General features: G+C 41.4%; 2 protein-coding genes across 2 annotated transcripts; one reads left to right on the plus strand and one right to left on the minus strand.

Annotated features, from left to right (window-relative positions):
- Window positions 1–844: 844 nt before the first annotated feature.
- LOC148546971 (uncharacterized) lies at window positions 845–2,213 on the plus strand. The gene is made up of 3 exons (XM_088496836.1): window positions 845–1,534; window positions 1,655–1,660; window positions 1,860–2,213. Exons 1-3 carry the CDS (start codon window positions 845–847, stop codon window positions 2,211–2,213), a joined length of 1,050 nt encoding a protein of 349 aa, XP_088352962.1.
- A 6,138-nt stretch (window positions 2,214–8,351) lies between these two features.
- On the minus strand, window positions 8,352–13,439 carry LOC148546972 (uncharacterized). Its single transcript, XM_088496837.1, has 2 exons — window positions 11,211–13,439; window positions 8,352–11,045 (listed from the first exon to the last, which is right to left on the minus strand). Exons 1-2 carry the CDS (start codon window positions 13,437–13,439, stop codon window positions 8,352–8,354), a joined length of 4,923 nt encoding a protein of 1,640 aa, XP_088352963.1.
- Between the last annotated feature and the right edge of the window lie 2,397 nt (window positions 13,440–15,836).

The raw sequence follows: 15,836 nt of genomic DNA on the forward strand, positions 1-15,836 counted from the left end.
GGAGAAGCCTCTTGCCAATCCAAATGATCAATCTCAGGCAAAGCCTCCTAATAATCAAAAGCCAAAACCTCCCACTAATCCAAAGCCGAAGCCTCCTACTAATCCAAAGCCAAAACCTCCTACTAATTCAAAGCCGAAGCCTCCTACCAAGCCTATTCTCCTTAAAAGTGTGTCAACAGCAACACCAAACTCCACACCCAAATCCACCCTCAAGAAGAAAACACCAACAACCACCCATAATTTTAGGCCTTGTACGAGGAGTGCTGCTAAGGGAAAGGCAGTGATGCAAGCACGACAGGAGGGAGGTGATGCACTATCCTCTGATTCATATGATAGTGACGAAGATAGTTTGTATAAGCCAAGAATCGAAGATAGTTCTTCTGATGATGATGATTATGATAATGATGTTTGTAAGGCTAAGACTGTTAAAAAAGACATCAGATTTAAACATGCTCCTGCTGCTGCGTTTGCTAAGGATAAAAAGCAAGTTACTGTTGAGGATGACGCATTTGTTGAGGAGGTCTCAGATGGGGATGTGGACCTATGCTTTGTGGGAGGAACAGGGGATGATGCATATAATGCATATGATTCAGGGGCTGACTCAGACGGGGCAAATTCATGGCATTCTAAAGAAATGAAGATTCCCCCGAATTCAGAGGATAAGGGGATAGATGAGGAGTCCGAAGATGTTTGTCCTGTGTTTAGAGAAGGTATAAGGTTTGGAGAATTGCAACTTGAAGTTGGCATGAAATTCAACACAAAATGGGACTTTAAGGAGGCTGTTGGGGAGTTCACAATCTAAGAGGGTAGACAGATTAGGTTCAAGAAGAATGACAATGTGAGGATGAGGGCTACTTGTAAAGTGAAAGGATGTCCACGGGTGGTGTATGCATCAAGGAATCATGAAGATACTTGTTGGCAAATAAAGACCTTCGTTAATGATCATACATGCCCAAGGGAGGATAAGAACAGGGCAGCTAACAGAAATTGGGTGGCGAGCAAACTAGTCAAGAAGGTTAGGAAGTACCCAAATTTCAAGCATTGTGATGCTGCCACTTATTTCAAGTCAAGGTTTGACTTGTCTTTGAACAAGAACTCAATATCAAGGGCCCTCTTTGATGCAAGAAATGTGGTGTTCGGGGATGAAAAGGAACAATACAAAATGCTGCGAAATTATGGTCTTACACTTCTTAAGACTAATCCTGGATCAACAGTTGAAATTTGTTGCACTCACCAACCTCAATCTGATCCAGTGTTTGAGAAAATGTATGTGTGCTTGAATGGATGCAAGAATGGTTTCAAATCCGGATGCCGACCATTGGTTGGGCTGGACAGTGCTTTCCTGAAAACTCAATTTGGTGAAAAAATTCTGTCGGCAGTGGGGCAAGATGCTAATCACCGTATCTACATCATAGCGTGGGTAATTGTTGGCGTAGAAAACAAGGAGAATTGGAAGTGGTTTCTTGAGTTGCTACACCAAGACCTTGGAGACTATAGGCAACATGGGTGGTGCTTTATATCTGACATGCAGAAGGTATTTTTTTATTCATGAGTATGTAAGAAAAAGGTGCATTGTTATTCATGAGTAGAGCTGAAAATTGTATGCATTGTTATCTCTTCCATGTGTTGAACATCTATGCTGTTTATTCATTAGGGAAATGTATGAATTGTTATTCATGTCTATGTTGAATTTTAATACTTAGGATAAGGAACGACAGATATGATGGACCTATATGAGTATCGTTTATCAAAATCAGGGACTATTATGTGTAAATTATCAAAAGTCAGGGACTATTATGGTGAGCGTGAATGAGTGTTAAGGACTATTATGCTGATATGGTATATGGTTTTGTACCCAGGATTTGTTGTCGGCAATGGAAGAGATGATGCCACAGGTTCATCACTGCTTTTGTGTTTGGTACTTGTGGAGGAATTTTAACAAACAATGGAAGGATTTACAACTAAGATCTTTGTTGTGGGAGTATGCACGAGTCACCACGTATCAAGAGTTCAGAGACAATATGGACAAGATCAAGCGCATCAACCAGGATGCATGGGCATATCTATCACAGTGGGAGGAGAACATTGGACCAGGAGTCAATTCAGTCACAGGCCTAAATTGGATAGCATATGTAATAATGCGTGTGAGGTATTCAACTCAAAAATTAAAGAGGCCAGGGCCAAGCCAATCATTACTTTACTTGAAGGTGTGAGAATGTTTGTCATGAGAACAATAGCGAAGAACAAGGTTAAATTAGCTAATCATGTGGGTAAGTTGCCGCCTGTAATTCACAGTCGTTTGGAGAAAGTGAGAAAAGAGTCAAAACATTAGCACCCAATATGGACAGGTGATACTGGTTATGAAAAATTTGAGGTACATAGTTACCCAACCAACCATGTTGTTGATCTAGGAAAGCACCTTTGCACGTGTCAATTTTGGATGCTGACAGGTTGATTTTATTATGTGGAAAGTAACATTTATTCATACATTACTACCATACACTAAGTACTAACTTGATTCATTGCTATTTTGAATGTAGGAATACCCTGTGTGTATGCCTGTGCTGCACTAGCTAGAGTGAACAAAAATCCAGAAAATTTTTACCATAAACTAGTTACTATGGAATCCTATAGGGAGACGTATCAGCATCATATCAATCCAATTCCTGGGCAGACCTTCTGGGAGGTTTCAGAATCTCTTAAGCCCCAACCTCCAAAGATTAAAAGGGGCCAGGTAAGTTACAACAAAAAAGGCGGATGGACACAGATGAAGCTAAAGGTGGCCACAAGAAATCCAAACCCACTTCCACCAAGGACAACACAAACCTAAAGAGGCAGCTTGCACCATTCACATGCAGCTACTGTGGAGAGAAAGGCCATATAAAGAGGGGTTGTAAAGAGAAGAAATTAGCAGATGTTGCTGCTGCTAAAAATACAGGTGGAGCTGAAGCTAATGTTGTTGAACATGGCCCAAATGTTGCTAAACCTGACCCCAATGCTGAACCTGATCCGAATACTGCTGATGACAACTTTGTTGGTAAAGATGCTCCAGCTGACTCAACAAACACTAATGTCCAACCAGTTGAAGTTGAGCTTTCTCAACCAATTTACTCTGAATCAGAGGAATCACAGCAGGTAATCAATTTACTTTTCATCTAATGACAACTTGTAAACTGTTTAGTGTTATGTAATTATAAGCGCATCTTCTGATATACTATAATTCTTGTAGGCTGCTGAAGTATGTACCATCACTAAGTCAAGACCGGATAAGCTGCCACGAAAGAGCAAATCATCTAACTCGCCAACTTCTACCCATGCACCAATTAATCCCATGCAAGGTGCTAGCTCCGGAACAGCTGCAAGACTTGGCAGTATCGTCAAGTTCATTCCCACACCGGGATTCAAGGCACCTAGAAAAAAAATTGAAGACTTTTGTATAACATGCTTGTTGTGTTGGGAGTTATTTTGTATAAGACAATTTGCAAGTAATTTTGTATAACATGCTTGTTCGGTTAGGTTCACTTTGTGTTTATGACTACTTTGTTACCAGACATATGGTTATGTTTATTTTGTTAGCAGCACCTTGTTTATGGCTTTGTAAGACAGTCAAAACTTATGACTCATGACTTTGTTGATTTAAAATGATTAATATATTTTGCTATTGCTATATATCCAGATTACCTTTAGTAGTACAAAAACAGTTAGTATCTCCAAAAGGTTGGCTAACACAGTTAGATGTTGAGCAACTTTTTTTCATTCATGCAAATATTACACATACGATCTCAATCGCATCATTACTCAACATTGAGTTCAAAGTTTGTAAAATACCACTAGTAAGAACAACAGTATTACAGAAACAACTAGAAACAATAATTTGATCATAAACTTTTGACTCCTAACATCAGATTCTAGTTTTTCCAGCCTCCAACCTACTGTCATCTTCTGGTCATCATTGTAGTTAACACTTTCTGCAACAGCAGGTACAGCCTCTTGCCCAACATCTGCCCAAACAAACAAACCACACCATCTTTTACAAATTGTCTACAATCAACGAATGTTTCAATAACTAAATTAGAAGTTGGGGAACGAATGAAAAATCAGAAAAAACCAACAATTACAGCTAATATTATAATTTGGGCACCCAAAAAAGGGCTTATTTGGGTTGGAATTTATCCCAGACCATCAAAGCACAGGTCGGCAGCCGCAACCACACCATTCTGGTACACGCGTAGCCCTGCTACGATTTTGGGTCTTTGCCCTGTATCCATTGCTTGTTGACCGTATCGAGCTCCCATTGGCTTGCCTTTCACCTCCAAACATCGCTTTAGAGCATCAATGGAATCTCCATTAAATCACAATAGTGGACCATAATTATGGGACGAAGGAGAAGGGAAGAAGAGATACTACATATAATAATCATTCTTAGCTTTTAGGGTTTTAATAAGACCATGACCACATTGGGTAGAAAATTAAGATTTGCCACGTTAGTTAGCCGTTGCTGGCTCCAGCATGGCATGGGAGGTGTCAGATCATTACTCCGTTTGCTGACTGTGCGCCAGAAAGGGTCGCAGGACAACTATGGTTCCGGAGTTGGATGTGAGGGATACTGTTAGGAAATTTTGAAAGTCAAGGACGATTATGGGTAACTCGCCCAATCTCAGGAACCACTTTGGGGTTTTAGTCGCAAAAAAACCAACTTATATAAGAAGATTATGTTATTTGAGTTATAACTTGATTCGTCCTGTACTGGGTAGGCCGAGCTTAAGCACTTCCGAGTGAGTCGTCGACGGAGAGGAAGAGCTTCACGTCGGCCGATGGACAAACACCGCGGCGGGAATACCTGCAAAAGATACTCCGACGCTCAAGTTAGTAATAGTCTCAGAAAAGAGAGAGAGAGAGTAATTAAGTGAGAGTGAATAAGTAAATATGAAGAATGATAGTGGAACCTGAGGCCTAGCCAAGTGTATTAGCTAGGTTTTATAGAAGTTGGTTTCTACCCGTTAGTGGGTGAGTCCTAGTTTATAGATTAGTTAAGATATTCTGTTATGGTGCTATAAATCTGCTGAGCACGTTTCCTATTTTACAGTTGAGTGATGCTGTTTCGGTCCTGATCACGTGCCGAGATTTTCGGACGGCTGATACGGGACCGAGCTTTATGATGCACGTGTCTTTTTATTTGAATAGGTGAGACCGAGCTTATCTGCATTTGTTCCGAGCTTGTTTAACGTGACGTCAGCCTCGGATATTTGTGTGCCGAGTATTCCGGGCGACCGAGGATACAGGTAACGTATCATAGCCCCCAAGCTTGCCTTGGTTTGGACAAGACTAAGGCGAGCTTTGTATACTTCGGATGGCCAAATCCTCGGTCGCTTTTATGTGTGCTCCTCTCAGCCCCCGAGCTTGTCTTAGTTTTGGCGCATTGGTGTTTTGAAATGGTTTGTAGCATTTATTGCCTGCGTTGTTCTTCGTGCGGTAATGAATGATTGATTTGATTGCATTTGTAAGTTTCGAGGAGCCCCTGACCGTTTGATTTGCTGAGTATTGATCGTGGGCTTTCTAAGGGTGTAGATCATAGGGAGACGTTTCATATGTAACTGCCTTTCATTATGTAATAAACGTGCTCCCCTTCCCTAATATTTTTCGTTTGTGTTTGGTGCTTCTGCGTTTTTCGGAGAAGATGAGTAAGAAAGGTGAGTGTTGATTCATTTTCTTGCTGCCTCTCCCTACTTCTCTTAGTTTTCATTTTCTGCTCCCTGTTCTTATGGAAGGTACAGTGTCTAATGAAGGTGAGGGGGGTTTATATGGTTGGGTTGATTCTAGGGTTAAGGAGTATGTGTCTCAGTTTAGCGATAAAGAGTCTGTTGATATGCTGGGTTCGAATGTTTGGGTTAGGAGTGGTAGTGATATAATGATAGAGATACTTCCCTGTGGTGTTGATGACTGGGTTTTTCATTCTCGTGATGATTGGGCTTACTTTTATATGTACAGCTGCCTTTTTACTGAATTGGGGGTTAGGGTTCCTTTTACTGACTTTGAATGTGGTGTTCTTTATTGGTTGAATTGTGCTCCGAGTCAACTTCACCCAAACTCCTGGGGGTTTGTTAGGGCTTTTGAGGTGTTGATGGAATTCCTTGAGCAGCCGCCCTCTCTTCGGTTGTTCTTCTCCTTGTTTCAAGCTAAAGGGGTTAACCGAGGTCTCTGGATTAATCTGAGTAGTTCCCCCGTCGCACTATTTTTGGCCTTTATAAGTCTTCTTTTAAGGACTTTAAAACTATGTATGTTAAAGTGAGGAGTGTACCTGAGGAGTTTCCTTTTTATCTAAATGAGTTTCTTGTTGAGAAGTTCCCTTTATCTTGGTGTTCCGAGCCCGTGCAAGCGTTAGACGTGGATGATAGGTCGGTTGATGATCAACTTGTGATGGAGTTTCTGTTTGAAGAGTTGGGTCCGAAGGGTTTGCTATCTGTGTCCGAATTGTTAAAATGGGATTCTGATAGAGAGGCGGTTCTGAGATATCTAGGTAAATTAGTTGTTTTTTGATTAGTTTGTCGTTTTTGTCCTTGTCTGTTCTTACCTTGTTGGCTTTTTGGTGCAGGTGAAAAGGTGCCTACGATTACTACTGCTGGGTTGAAGTCATTCTTCAATCAGCGGAAGAAGGCTGAGAAGGGGAGCTCGGCTACCAATGCTGATAGAGACCTCGTGATTCAGTCCGAGGCTGCTCTTAAGTCTAAACGAAAGAGGGGTTTCGCGAAAGAAAAGATTGCCGGGACTTTCCTGAAGGAAGGGGAGTCTTCTGTGGAGCTTCAGCGAGTGAAGTCTGCCTATGAGTCTCAAAAAAGACTGCATGGCTATTCGGAAGATGTTCATTGTCGCTCGTTGTGGGGAAAACTGTACCCTTTTTCTGTCATGGCTGATGAGCTGTGTTGCTTCCCAGATGATATGAAGATGATCGAGGATGTTGGTCATGTGGGAGTGAGCCGTTTTATGCAGGTGAGGGTTGTATTTTGTCTTAGTGTGCATTTGTTATATTTTGTTGATGTTCTTTGTTTTGGTGTTAGGTCATTGGTGCACGTATGGTAGCTGTTGGTCGTGCTCAAGAGTTAGTTTTTGAGAGAGAGCACAAGTCTGCTGTGGATGTTGCCGAGCTGTCCTCGGCTTTGGAAAAAAAGGATAAGACTATTATGGAACTGTCCTCCTCGCTGAAGTTGAAAGAGTCCGAGCTTGCTGATGAAAAGCGTCTTCATCTTTCTTGTGCAGAGGAGGTGAAGACTGTTAAGGATGACAATGATTGCTTGGGGTCAAGGGTGAAGGATTTGCAGACTGAGGTTTATGAGTCGTATGCACAAGGCTTCGAGTGCGCTGTTTCTCAAGTGCGGGTGCTGTTTCCTGGATCAGATGCGGATATGCTTGATGCAACTAAAGTGGTTGTGAACGGGCAGCTTGTGGGTGATGGTGCTGCTGCTTCAGATGGTAGCGGGGAGTCTAGTATTGGCGATAAGGCAGACTAGGCCTTTAGTATTTGTTTATTTTGTATATGTGTAGCCTCTTTTGAACTTTGTGGCTGTCTATCTTGAACTTTGTTTATGAATATTTGGTGGAAATGTTTTGGGTACCAAGTATATAATCTTGGTTGTGACACTTTTTGTTTTCCGAGCATACAGCTCGGCTTGATGATGACTTATGAAATTTGATATTTTTGGATAAACTTACGATTGTGTGTTAGAAGTAGTCGTGTATATATAAATCGAAGATGGCCGAACCCATTCTGTTTAAGTGAACTTGTTTGGAAATGAGAGTAGATGTTCTAGTGTAGAACTTGTATAGAAGCACGTTAGGATTTGTTTAAGCGATTTGATGATATTGTTCGTTTGTACTTCTTCCGAGCAGTATGCTCGGCATGCGTATGTTGCTTTCCGAGTATGAAGCTCGGATTTCTTTGAAACTTTTATTTGTTGGAATGTATGGTAGAAACCATCGTGATAAATGTTAGTACTTGTCCGAGTATTTATGCTCGGCATGTGCTTGTAAACCTCCGAGGATGAAGCTCGGATTAGTTTGTTCATTGGAAAAAAAAAACGTTGACTTGTTTTTGTGGTGAAAGTTTTCCGAGGAATAAGCTCGGATCGTGATGGTAGGGTTCCGAGGATTATGCTCGGATAATTTTGAAGTGTTAATCGAAATGTATGCTAACTGTCAAAATGAGAACTGTTTTGGTTGCACATTAAGTTGTGTGGGTACAATGATTTGTTGCGTCTGGCCTCATTAAAACCCTTTCCGAGTAAAACCCTTGCGTTTTGGGAAAAAACCTTCGGGGGGAAAAAAGAGTACCATCATTCGCTATTATACAGGCTATGTCATGACTGATATTCTCTTAAAGAGGAGACATTCCATGTTCCTGGGAGTTGTTCTCCTCTAAGGGTTTCTAGTTTGTAAGCCCCCTTTCCGAGGTTTTGGAGAACTCGGAAGGGACCTTCCCAATTTGCCGCTAATTTGCCATGTGCTGGTGGTTTCCGTGCATCCTCTGTTCGTCTGAGTACAAGGTCTCCATTGTTGAAAGACCTGTGGACTATTCTTTTGTGGTGTCTTTGCTCTAGGTATCGTTTTCTGGCTCGCTGCTTTATGGCGGAGATGTTTCTGTCTTCTTCTACGAGGTCCAGCTCAGCTGACCGAGCTTGTTGATTGTTTGGTTGGTTATAGAGCTCTGTCCTTAACGTTGGGACGCTGACCTCTACTGGAATGAGCGCTTCTGCACCATATACCAGTTTGAAGGGGGTTTCCCCTGTGGCAGATTGGATGCTGGTGTTGTAACTCCATAGGATTTCTGGAATGAGGTCGGCCCACTCCCCTTTAGCTTCGCCGAGTTTTTTCTTTAATCCCTGCAAAATAATTCTGTTAGCTGCTTCAACTTGTCCGTTAGTTTGCGGGTGCTCTACTGAGCTGAAGTGATGTTTGATGTTAAAATTTGTCAGAAAGGTGGCGAGCTTATGATCTGTAAATTGTCTCCCGTTATCCGAGATTATCTCTCGTGGGATACCGTATCTGCATATGATATTTTTCCATATAAAGGATCGCACCTTTTCTGCTGTTATGTGTGCTAGTGGTTGTGCTTCTATCCACTTGGAGAAATAATCAATTGACACTAAGAGGAACTTTACCTGGCCTGGCGCTTTCGGAAAGGGTCCGAGGATATCCAATCCCCACCTATCGAAAGGCCAGCTTACCTCTATGGTATGGAGCTCTTCGGCTGGGGTCTCTGAGAGGGTGGCATGCTTTTGACAATTATCACATGCTTTGACTTTTGTGATGCAGTCCCATTTTATCGTCGGCCAATAGTATCCTGTTCGCAAGATCTTTGCTGCTAATGCTCGGCCGCCGATATGCTTGCCACAGACTCCTTCATGCGTTTCAGCCATAACCTCCTCGGCTTCCTCTTTGCTGATGCACTTGAGCAGTGGTTGTGAATGTCCGCGCCTATATAAGGCGTTTCCGAGCGTTGTATAGAAGCTTGCTCTTCTTCTGAAGAGCGGCAAGTTTGGCTCACCTTTTGGAATGGTGCCTGTATTAATGTAATCGATAAAAGGTGTTCGCCAATCTGGGACCTGTGTAATACTCAAAATTGTTTCTTGCTCAAAACTGGGTTTGTCAAGTGTTAGTTGGGACAGTGCCGATGTGTTTTCGGCTTGCCGTGTTGTGGCTAACTTAGATAATACATCGGCCCTGGTATTTTGTTCTCGGTTTACATGGATAATATTAAATTCTTTAAATTTTGAAATTAGATCCTTTGTTATGAGCCAATATTTCTCTAACAAAGGATCTTTTACCTGAAATTCGCCCTTTATTTGATGTACCACCAAGGAAGAGTCGCAGTAGGCTGTTATTCGGGGTACTTGTAGTTGTAGGGCGAGCTTTAGCCCAGCGAGTAGGGCTTCATATTCTGCCTGATTGTTGCTTGCGTTGAAGCGGAACTGTAGTGACTGTTCGGCCACCACTTTGTCTCCTTCTTTTAGTAGTATCCCTGCCCCACTGCCTTCTTTGTTTGACGCTCCGTCTACGTGCATGCTCCACCTAACCTCTGTATTATGTGTGTCTTTAGTCATCTCCGATATAAAGTCGGCTAGCACCTGTGACTTCAGTGTTTTCCTTGATTCGTATTGGATGTTGAACTCGGAGAGCTCGACCGACCACTTTATCAATCTGCCGGCGAGCTCGGGTCTGGTTAGTATCTGCCTCAGCGGTTGGTCTGTTCGCACTATGATTGTGTGGCTCTGAAAATAGTGCCGCAGTCTTCTTGCTGTGGTGATTAGTGCTAGCGCCAGTTGTTCTATCTTCGGGTACCTTGTTTCTGTTGGTTGTAGCACCCTACTGATGAAGTATATTGGGCTTTGCTTTCTTCCTGTTTCTGTTACTAAAACCGAGCTTATAGCATGGTTAGATACTGATAGGTATAAATACAGTGGGTTACCTGTTTCTGGTCTTTGGAGGATTGGTGGTGATGTTAAGTGTTGTTTAAGTTCGGTAAAAGCATTTTCGCATTCGTCTGTCCAGTTGAACTTCCTGCCTTTAGAGAATGTCTGGAAAAAGTGATAAGATCGGTTTGCCACTGCAGGTAGGAAACGTGACAGGGCAGCTATTCGTCCTGCAAGTTGCTGGACTTCCTTTACCGTTTTTGGGCTTGCCATGTTCAGCACGGCCCTGCACTTTTCTGGGTTGGCCTCGATGCCTCGAGATGTTAACATGAATCCCAGGAACTTCCCCCCTTGTACTCCGAACGCACATTTGTCTGGATTGAGTCTCATGTTATATGCTCGGAGTTGTCTGAAGATTTCTACTAGGTCGTCACAGTGTGACCTCTGCATAGGTGTTTTTGCTACCATGTCATCTACGTATACCTCCATATTGCGGCCTATCTGTTGTTGGAACACTTTGTCCATTAGCCTTTGATATGTCGCACCTGCATTCTTTAGGCCAAAGGGCATTACCTTGTAACAAAAATTCCCGTGTTCTGTTATAAAAGCTGTTTTGCTTTGGTCTTCTGGGTGCATTAGAATCTGGTTATAGCCAGAGTATGCATCCATAAAACTCAAAGCTTTATAACCAGAGGCGTTATCAACTAATTTATCAATGCAAGGCAGTGGATATGCATCTTTAGGGCAAGCTTTATTTAAATTTGTAAAGTCGACGCACATGCGCCATTTACCTGAGCTCTTCCTTACCATTACCACGTTGGACAACCATGTGGTGAAGCGAATCTCTCTGATGAAACCTGAATTGAGGAGCTTCTGGGTTTCTTCGAGTGCTGCTTGTTTTTTCTCTTCTCCGAGGTTCCTTTTCTTTTGTGCAACTGGTAGGATTGTTTTGTCGATTGCTAGCTTGTGGCAGATGACTTCTGGGTTGATTCCGGGCATGTCATCTGGTGTCCATGCAAAAAGGTCGGCGTTCTGACGCAGTATGTGAATGAGTCTTGCTCGGTCTGCTCCTTCTAATGCCTCTCCCACATATGTACATTGTTTGTCATCTGCTGTTAGTGTTATTTGTTGAAGATCGTCCATTGGCCGAGGTCTTTCGCCGAGGTCTTCCCTTGGGTCTAGATCGGCTAGTGTTGCTGAGTTGGCCGTAGTGTGGATTGCTTGAACCTGGGGCCGAGCTTCCTGTTCTGTTTGGACTGGTTTTAGACCAGCGTTGTAACACTGCCGAGCTTCTTGATGGTCGGCGTACACCGTAGCGATCTTGTTTTCCTGCACTGGAAACTTGACACACAGGTGTAATGTGGACACCACTGCCCTGAATATGTTCAGTGCGGGTCTCCCAAGTATAATATTATAAGGGCTGTAACAGTTTACTATTAGATATTGAATATCAATTGATTTTGACATAGGGATCTCTCCCATTGTGGTCTTTAGCCATATATGCCCCATGATGGGGACTCTCTCTCCGGAGAACCCAATTAGCTCTCCAGAGGAGGGTTGTATCAATTTCTCTGATAATTTCATTTTTGTAAAAGTAGAGTAAAATAAAACGTCAGCACTACTACCTGGATCTAACAATGTTTTTCTTACCAACAGCTCTCCGACCTGGATGGAAATTACCACGGGGTCGTCGAGGTTAGGGCTTGCCGATTTGAAGTCTGTTTGGTTGAAGGATATTGTGACGTCTGGTTCTTTGCCCTTCTTTGGTTGTATGGTTCCTTCGATTGCCAGCATTGCTCTATAGCTCCGCTTCCTGGCCGAGCTTGTTTCTCCTCCGCCTGCGAATCCTCCTGATATGTGGTTGATGACTCCTCTTGGCGGATCAGGAGTCGTCCTCTCTTTTTTGTCGTCAACTGTCGCTTGCTTATGCTCTGCCCTGTCCGAGTTTCCTCCTCTGCCCTTCCGGGTCTCAATGTATTTGTCCAGGAGACCTTGGCGTGCTAGTCTTTCCAGGAGGTCTTTCGCAACGATGCAGTCATCTGTGGTATGACCGAACTTTCGGTGGAAGGCACAATGTTTTGTCTTGTCCACGAATCGTTGATCCTGGTAGTTCCCTGCTCGGGCTGGTGGTTTTATGATTCTGGCGTTGAGGATCTCTCTGATGATGTTCTCTCTTCTAGTGTTAAATCTGGTGTATGTGTTGTACTTTGACGCGGGCTTAGGAGGTTTCTTTGTGTCCCTGTTACCTGGCGATCTGAAAGTCCTTTCCTCATCTCTCCGATGTGGCTGTTTGTCTGATTTCTGGGCTTCTCGGAGTTCTTCGATCTCCATTTGCCCAGCCGCCCTTTCTCGGAATTCCTCTAACGTCTTTGGTTTTGTTATGGCAATGGTTTCCCGAAATTTGCCTGGTCTGAGGCCGGCCTTGAGAGCATGTAGGTGGACGGCCGGGTCCAAGTCTTGGATCTCCATAGTGGCGTCCGCGAATCTGGTCATGTAGTCTTTCAGACTCTCGTGCTGACCTTGTTTGATGGTGCCGAGAAAGTCCGAGCCATGTACATATATTCTTGATGCAGCGAAGTAATCAATAAATGATCTGGCGAGGTCTTCAAAGGAGGAGATCGAACCTGCAGAAAGTTTAGAAAACCAGAGTAACGCCGCACCATCTAGGTAAGTGGGAAATGCTCGACAGAGGACGGGCTCATTGTTCGGGCCGTTGAAGAACATCATCGATTGGAACTTCTTTACATGGGCTCGGGGGTCGCCGAACCCCTTGTACGGCTCCAGCGCGGTGGGCAGCGTGAAGTTTTTTGGCATCTGGTAATTTGTGATCTCCTCGGAGAAGGGGTTGTCGAGGGTGAGCTTTTCCTTTGGCGGGACGATGTTTAAAGGGTCCGCCGTACTTTGAGCTGAGCCTTTGGAGTTCTCTCCATTATTTTGTGTTGAGAACTCGGCTATCCTTCGTACCTCCGCCTGAAGCTCAGCGATCTGAGCCAGGAGGTCATCCTGTGAAAGTTGTGGATTTTCCTTGTCAGCCATGTCCGAGGATCGGGGATCCTGCAAAATAAGGTAAAAGACTAAACAAAGGAAACAGTGGGGTTAGATGTACTCCCGGCCCCACGGTGGGCGCCAAGTGATTCGTCCTGTACTGGGTAGGCCGAGCTTAAGCACTTCCGAGTGAGTCGTCGACGGAGAGGAAGAGCTTCACGTCGGCCGATGGACAAACACCGCGGCGGGAATACCTGCAAAAGATACTCCGACGCTCAAGTTAGTAATAGTCTCAGAAAAGAGAGAGAGAGAGTAATTAAGTGAGAGTGAATAAGTAAATATGAAGACTGATAGTGGAACCTGAGGCCTAGCCAAGTGTATTAGCTAGGTTTTATAGAAGTTGGTTTCTACCCGTTAGTGGGTGAGTCCTAGTTTATAGATTAGTTAAGATATTCTGTTATGGTGCTATAAATCTGCTGAGCACGTTTCCTATTTTACAGTTGAGTGATGCTGTTTCGGTCCTGATCACGTGCCGAGATTTTCGGACGGCTGATACGGGACCGAGCTTTATGATGCACGTGTCTTTTTATTTGAATAGGTGAGACCGAGCTTATCTGCATTTGTTCCGAGCTTGTTTAACGTGACGTCAGCCTCGGATATTTGTGTGCCGAGTATTCCGGGCGACCGAGGATACAGGTAACGTATCATAACTCATTGGCAAATTTTTAGGTTTTACTTGAAATTAAAGAAATGTATTATTATTTGAGTATTGTATATTTTACGTATACCTGGAATCAAATAACAAGTCTTATTTTTAGTTTAAAATTTGGATTTTTATTTTTAATTGTTATTATACGTGTTGGATGTCAATAAAGTGAATAAACACTTTACTTCTACTTGTTTAAATTTCAAATAACATCTCTTTCTAAAATAAAGACAATGATGCAGCTCTTTCATCCGATCCCTTTGAATAATATGCATGCAAATTATTAAGGAGCAACTGCTCATCCTCTACTCTCTAAGGTCAAAATAAACTTATTTATTTTTCTCTGGTATAAATAATAAATATTTATCATTTAATTTTATCAATTATTTTTAATAAAAAAATATAAAATTAAAAAATAATATACATAAAAATGGTGCATATAGTTGTTAAAATATTAATGTACCTTATTCCAAGCTAGTGTACATTTCTATTTGTTCTAATGTGATAGTTCACTATTGTTATTGTATATTAAACTTGCAAAAAGGACATGCAAATGTGTCATTTGGTTTCATATTATGTATAATTGTTATTTGGTACATGATGAGGTAGCTAAACAACTTTAATATCAAACAATAATAAATAAAACAGATATGGATGGACTGCTAACAAATTAATTACATGCAAGTAGGTTGGAGATTTTGAAGAAACGATCAACATATTAAACAGCCGAACGACTGCACAATTTTTTATTAAAAAAAATAAAAAATCAAGTTTGATTATAAATATAAATTTAATTTGATTACAAATCAAACCATCAGACCATTCCATATTTTTATATTAATAGTTGGTTGTTTCTGATAAAAAAAATGTTCTATTTCTACTGAATTAGTAACTAAATAAAAAAAATTCACAAATATTATGAACGGATGAAAAATGTATAAATATAAGATATCTTAACTGGAATTAAAAAAAAAAATCATATCAACACTAATTCATTTTAAAGTTGAAAGTTTAAAGTTTAAACCAAGATAAATGATATACATGCAAAATTATTCAAAAAAATATTACATATTAAAAATCCTAAGTCCTTAGTCTTAGCTTAGTCAAACTCATTGCTTAATCATTCATAGATTCCTCTAAGCTGAAGTATCTTCTTTGGAATCATAATTTCTAAGAAGAGTTTAATTTTAACAGTATAAAATATTATACAGTCGTACAATTACATTTATTTTTTTAAATGATTATATATGCGATTAATGTAAAAAATAAATTTTGGTTGATATAATATTACGTAATTAAATGCACGTATAAAATTATTTTACACTAATAGTACATCAAAATTAAATTATTACTATAAAATTAAAACTTTTCTGCCTTGGGGTCTTGGCCAATTGGCCATTCTTGCTAGCATTTGACCAATTCTTCCCATAAACCATCCATCCAAACAAAACAAATCATACAAAACAAATTCTTCCAACATCACACGACACTCTCCATGTTTGAGTTTTAAAATGATCTGTTCTCTATGTATGTCTTGGTCTCCCTATACAAAGCTACAAGAAAATTTATAAGTAACTAAACATATTTAACAACAATCAAAACCTAAGCCTGCCTCTTTTAACGAATTGGTCAATTACCGAGCTTGTAATTTTACTATTATTATTAAAGGATATTTATTACAGTTTAAAAAATCGTCTATCTTAATTTATAGAGAAAAATCTAAAACAGCCCCTGACAATTAC

The sequence above is a fragment of the Arachis ipaensis genome, chromosome B8, assembly GCF_059453495.1.
Source record: "Arachis ipaensis isolate K30076 ecotype BB chromosome B8, ASM5945349v1, whole genome shotgun sequence".
Classification (NCBI taxonomy): Eukaryota; Viridiplantae; Streptophyta; class Magnoliopsida; order Fabales; family Fabaceae; genus Arachis; species Arachis ipaensis.